This window comes from Coregonus clupeaformis, unplaced genomic scaffold (assembly GCF_020615455.1).
Source record: "Coregonus clupeaformis isolate EN_2021a unplaced genomic scaffold, ASM2061545v1 scaf0244, whole genome shotgun sequence".
NCBI lineage: Eukaryota > Metazoa > Chordata > Actinopteri > Salmoniformes > Salmonidae > Coregonus > Coregonus clupeaformis.
The window spans coordinates 266,105-272,500 of NW_025533699.1; the positions used below are offsets into that span (position 1 = coordinate 266,105).

A 6,396-nucleotide genomic window follows, 5' to 3' on the forward strand; every position below is an offset into this window, starting at 1 on the left:
ATCATATTTTACATTTAAATGGTGAGAGTCCATGAACCAGTCACACAAAAAAAGGATCCCGAACGGCATTATATTCAGTAGTGTTTGGAGAGTGTTGTTCTCTACACATATTAACATCTTTGGCCAGGAGATATAATGTTATTTGTGTTGTAATGAACGTTAAGACATTGAAATGTGAAACCTGATGGTAGCAATGTAAAATAAGAACCAAAACAATCAGCTTGCTGCCGAAAAACATTCAGTTCATCTAAAACCTGTAGAATGCAGAGGAAAATATTAAAAACAATTTTTTTTGAGGCAGACCAATCAAACCAGCACTGAAGTAAAAACAGTATCCCTGCCCTCCCTGTGATTGGGAGTATGATTCATTAAAACCAATTCGATTCGTTTAACCCCATAATCATTTTGAGTACATACTGTAGACTTCACTTAAAAGGGCATTTTCACCACACAAAACTGTTATTTTCCTTAGTGTGGGTTTGTTAGCGTTTGACTGAATATCTGCCTATGTTGTCTATTGTCTTTCAACTGCAACAGAGGATTTGAACTCCCTCTTGAAGCCAACATGAGTGCATAGACAACAGAAAGGGGTTCACAGTGAGTTACCATTTATTGATCGAAAAACGTTGAAGTTACTAATGTATGGCTTTGAGAAGTTTGCTATGAGAAGTTTGTTGAAGTGTTTTTAAGATCGAAGCAGCCTAGTGGTGTGGTTTAAGTTTGAAGTTAGGTTTAAGTTTTAAGTTTTGAACCACCGCACAACAAAATGCAATTGCTATTTTATGTGTATGTGCCTGAAATTATTTCTTACTTTGCCATTCAAGTTGTGGGCAAAAAGCACAGACATTTCTCCATGAACTAACCAAAAGTTGAAGTTGAACCAAATGATAAAAAAAAAAGAAAAAAAAAAAGAACAAAGTTCTAAATTCCTGCTGGCCAAAGATGTTAAGTGGACAGAGATCTACCCTGCTTGTCATCAAGTAGTTGTGTCCTTTACAGTAACCTACTGTACTGTACACTGGGACAGAAGAGGTGACAGGAATCAAAAAGTTTTAAACAGAGCAGGCGATCACCTGGCTCTGAGCATGTCTGTCTGTCTGTCTGTCTGTCTGTCTGTCTGTCTGTCTGTCTGTCTGTCTGTCTGTCTGTCTGTCTGTCTGTCTGTCTGTCTGTCTGTCTGTCTGTCTGTCTGTCTGTCTGTTGTTCGTCCGTCGCCTCCGTCCGCCGCTCGCCTCGTGCCGTCCGTCTGTCTGTCTTTATATTGTATGACATTACGTCCCAACATCCACATACAGTCTATAGAGTAGACCTGTTCTATCTCCTTCTCTGTGGACACTGTTCTGTTCTGTTCTGTTGTCTTCTGTTGTGTTGTGTTGTCAGCAGCAGGGTTTGCAGCACCACGCTACAGCAGTAGCACCACTGGCTGCCGCGGCGCCAGGGGGGCTATCCAGGCCTACTGAGTGCCTTGGCCTCCCTCTCCCTGCGTTTCAGATCCTCCTTGAAGCAGAAGGAGCAGTAGTTCTCTGTCTCCGGTCGCCCGTAGAAGGAGCAGTTCTCCCTCTTGCACCTCCTCTGCTGCAGGCAGTACACCAGGCAACCCCCAGCGCCACCGATCTGACCTTTGACCTTGTCGGACCCTGACCCCGTCCTGGTGACGCTACTGCTCCCCCAGGTCTGAGGCGAGTCGGCGTCGGCAAACTCCAGACAGTCCTGTATGTCGCTAGCGTTGAAGCCGTTGGTATAGGTGTGGGACTTGTGCTCCCCAGGCATGTTGTAGGGCTCCGTGGTGCCTGGGACCCCCGGGTGGATGTGGTTGACCCCGGTGCCCAAACGGACCCCAGACAAGCGGGCTGGAGAGTAGCTCTGGGAGGACAGGGAGCGGTTCTGCTGGGGGTAAGTGGCACAGGTCTTCAGGGTGCCCACCAGAGGAGGCTGGTAGCTGGGCTGGGGGTCGTCAGGCTGGAAGCTGGGGGCCTGGGGGGTATGGAGGTTGACGTCTCTCAGGTGGATGATACTGGACCTCTGGATGGGAGGGGTATGGCTGTAGTGGGCCGACACTGGGACTGTAGTTGGGACGGGGCCTGGGACAGGGGGGACGGACCCGGTTCTCCTGGTAGCACCGTTGCTAGGGGAGGAGTGGGGCGAGGGGCTGTGGCGGCCCTGCATCTTCAGGGCAATCTGAGGGGGGATGTGAGGGGTATGGCTTTGGTGGTGTCTGGCTGGGGAAGAGATGAAGTCCTGGGGAAGGGGAGTAGGAGGAGGAGGGCAGGAGGGAGGAGGAGGAGGAGGGGTGCAGGCGTCTCGCTCCCTCTCCCTCTCTCTCTCTCTCTCCCTTTCTCTCTCTCTTTCCCTCTCCCGCTCCCTCTCCCGGTGAGGGGCGCTCTCCTGCTCTGGTTTCTTCAGCCCGTTGGTCGTAGTAGTCGTGGTCGTAGCTGCAGCTTTCTTCTCTCCTTCCTTCCTCCTAGTCTCCTGCTCGGCAGAGAAGCGCTCCTGAGCGGAGGTCAGGTAGAAGGAGATCATCTCCTCGTGGAACTGGTGGCGGTGGGAGGTGAGGAGAAGGCCAGCAAAGATGAACTTCCTCTCGCCCTGCATGGCGGCTCTCAGTATGTTGAGGCTCAGCTTGACGTCTGTGCTGTACTTCCAGTGCTCCGACAGGGCCTTATCCCCCACCAGCCTGGCCAGGAGACCCCCCCTATCCCTGTCCCGTTCCCCGGGAGAGGAGGGCACGCCTGGGGGACGCTCAGTGGGAGACGGGCTGGTGGTCTTGTCCGAGGAGAACGACGTACTCGCAGACTGGCCAGACTGCCCCTCCTTCTCTCCTCCTCCTCCTGCTCCGTCCTTCCGGGCTTTGCCTTCCTTTTTCTCTTTCTTCTTCTCTCCGTTATTCTCTGTCCCTCCTCCGTTGCCACCCCCTCCTCCGTTGCCCCCACCTCCTCCGTTGTTCCGGCCGTTGCCTCCAGAGTTGGAGCGGTTGATCTTTCCGTGGACCAGCCCTCCCAGACCTCCCATGTTCTTCTTCAGCTTGATGCCCAGGGTCTTGCTGAAGCTGCCCAGCTTGTTGGCCACAGAGTCCGTCCTGGTCTTGTCCTTGTCTTTACGCTGCTGCCGTCGCCTCTCCGTCTTCTCCTTGGGATCCTTCGTGGAGACCTTGCCGTTGTTGACGTTGGAGTTGCTGCAGACGGAGTCGCGGTCGGAGTCCATGGAGTCGGCTAGAGACTGGACGTCATCGCCCCCGTGGGACGCCGTGGGGGACTCCGGCTGGGCCAGGGGAGCCTGGAGAGAGGGAGGGAGGGAGGGAGGGATGAGAAGGGGGGGGAGAGGAAGCTCAATCAGTAAATGATTGTTGATCTGTCTAATCTACTCAATTTCAAAATGTAGTTTGCTTTATTCCTTGTATGTAGACAGTAAGGTACAGGACAGCTGGCAGTACGATAAGGATGCAGAACAATGGATAAAATCCATTTACAACCATTACTGAATGTCATAAACCATGTGGAAGAGAATGAGGACAGTTACCCTGGTCTCAGATGGTATCCTGATCCATGTCACATTCATGTAGTTGTGTAGCATGTTGAGTTTGGCTTCCAGAGACAGGATTAAACTGAGGGGGAGGGAGAAAGGTTACGAAGATTAGATATCAATCATTCAATCTGGATTATAAATGCTGTGCTTTTGAAGAACTATATTTAGCCACGAAATAAGATTGAACACTACAGCTTGGAGTGATACGTGCTGAAGTTTTATAGATAATAAACTATGGATAGTTAATCTCTAATAAAATAAAGTATTTTTTGTTTAGTGCTGTGAACAATGTTTAGTTGAGTACATGAATCCCAACATTCATTCTTGTATTGAAGAGGTATGATATTTTTCAATGTTCCCCGCAGCACAGTTAGCTGACTTGATTGACCTGGGCCCTGTAATGTTCTGATTGACCTGGGCCCCATAACTTCCTGTTTTGTCTGATTGACCTGGGCCCTATAACTTTCTGTTTTGTCTGATTGACCTGGGCCCTATAACTTCCTGTTTTGTCTGATTGACCTGGGCCCTATAACTTTCTGTTTTGTCTGATTGACCTGGGCCCTATACCTTTCTGTTTTGTCTGATTGACCTGGGCCCTATAACTTTCTGTTTTGTCTGATTGACCTGGGCCCGATAACTTTCTGTTTTGTCTGATTGACCAGGGTCCTATAACCCTCTGTTTTGTCTTGCAGTGGAATACACTGGAAGCTTACTTGACAAAGTAAATGGACAGAGTTATTTATATATTGGTAAATAAGCCACTGCCAGAGGACCCAGCTGCTCCAATGCAGGACCTTCAGAAACCTCAGTCACAACAGAGGCAAGGCTTCATTGCATCATTGTAGTGCCTTTAACTCCACTAGAAACTTCACTTCAAAGTCTTAGACTGTCTTTTAGATAGAAAAGTAAATACCCAAAAAGATAGAGGCTCTAACTTCACAAACACCTTCAGAGGATCTAACTTCACAAACACCTTCAGAGGATCTAACTTCACAAACACCTTCAGAGGATCTAACTTCACAAACACCTTCAGAGGATCTAACTTCACAAACACCTTCAGAGGATCTAACTTCACAAACACCTTCAGAGGATCTAACTTCACAAACACCTTCAGAGGATCTAACTTCACAAACACCTTCAATCTTAGACTTTGTGTGACTTCACATATGTACACAATTAATGGGGAGTTTTCTTCTCAAAGGAACCCAAAATCCCAGTGGGAAATCATTCAATCTAAGTCTCACAAATGAGTGCTTTTTAAACTCACCAAATCACACAAGTCTCAGAAATGATCTCATCAACCTAGCATCCTGTCTCTTTCTCTCTCTAACAGACAGACACTGCTCGATGACAGACAGACACTGCTCCAGGACACACAGACACTGCTCCATGACAGACAGACACTGCTCCATGACACACAGACACTGCTCCATGACAGACAGACACTGCTCCATGACAGACAGACACTGCTCCAGGACACACAGACACTGCTCCATGACACACAGACACTGCTTCATGACAGACAGATACTGCTCCATGCGGTTATAGCATTCAGATCAGAGTTGAGCTCCTCTGTGTAAAGCAGCGTTATGGAAGATAATCATGTATGAAGCCAAGAGATAATGACTCTATGATTAGAGGGGGATCTCCACTCCTCCTTTCTCCTCTGTGTTTACTGTCCTCCCACAGAGAGGAAGCAAGGCTTTAACTGTTCCCTCCACCCCCCTCCACCACCACCCCTACTATCCCCTCCAACACCACCAATATTATCCCCCCCCCACCCTCCACCACCACCCCTACTATCCCCACCAGCACCACCTAGCTTGATGTTAGCTCGGTGTTGTCGTTGGTTGTAACTAACTCATAACTAACTCACTTGGCTAGCTTGGTGTTGTCGTTGGTTGTAACTAACTCATAACTAACTCACCTGGCTAGCTTGGTGTTGTCGTTGGTTGTAACTAACTCATAACTAACTCACCTGGCTAGCTTGGTGTTGTGGTTGGTTGTAACTAACTCATAACTAACTCACTTGGCTAGCTTGGTGTTGTCGTTGGTTGTAACTAACTCATAACTAACTCACTTGGCTAGCTTGGTGTTGTCGTTGGTTGTAACTAACTCATAACTAACTCACTTGGCTAGCTTGGTGTTGTCGTTGGTTGTAACTAACTCATAACTAACTCACTTGGCTAGCTTGGTGTTGTCGTTGGTTGTAACTAACTCATAACTAACTCACTTGGCTAGCTTGGTGTTGTCGTTGGTTGTAACTATATCATAACTAACTCACTTGGCTAGCTTGGTGTTGTCGTTGGTTGTAACTAACTCACTTGGCTAGCTTGGTGTTGTCGTTGGTTGTAACTAACTCATAACTAACTCACTTGGCTAGCTTGGTGTTGTTGTTGGTTGTAACTAACTCATAACTAACTCACTTGGCTAGCTTGGTGTTGTCGTTGGTTGTAACTAACTCATAACTAACTCACTTGGCTAGCTTGGTGTTGTCGTTGGTTGTAACTAACTCATAACTAACTCACTTGGCTAGCTTGGTGTTGTCGTTGGTTGTAACTAACTCATAACTAACTCACTTGGCTAGCTTGGTGTTGTCGTTGGTTGTTAACTAACTCACTTGGCTAGCTTGGTGTTGTCGTTGGTTGTAACTAACTCATAACTAACTCACTTGGCTAGCTTGGTGTTGTCGTTGGTTGTAACTAACTCATAACTAACTCACTCTGCTAGCTTGGTGTTGTGGTTGTCGTCCCGGTCCCACTCCCAGTCCTTCCCAGGGTCCGTAGCGAAGTGGAGAGATAGCAGCTTGTGTTCTGAGTCAGTCAGCGGGATCACAGCTGGAAAACACAGATCACACATCATTTGGTCAGATCA

At 48.0% G+C, this 6,396-nt stretch overlaps 1 protein-coding gene across 2 annotated transcripts in view; it reads right to left on the minus strand.

The window, feature by feature from the left end:
- Positions 1–1,244: 1,244 nt before the first annotated feature.
- The window catches only part of otud7a (OTU deubiquitinase 7A), a 103,431-nt gene continuing 98,279 nt past the window's right edge, over positions 1,245–6,396 (minus strand). For both annotated transcript variants that reach the window (XM_041859538.2, XM_045214362.1), the window contains 3 exons: positions 6,245–6,359; positions 3,517–3,601; positions 1,245–3,273 (listed from right to left, as the gene is read on the minus strand). In XM_041859538.2, the coding sequence (XP_041715472.1) occupies positions 1,444–3,273; positions 3,517–3,601; positions 6,245–6,359 (2,030 nt within the window). In that variant the 3' untranslated portion in view covers positions 1,245–1,443. The remainder of the gene's footprint in view (positions 3,274–3,516; positions 3,602–6,244; positions 6,360–6,396) is intronic.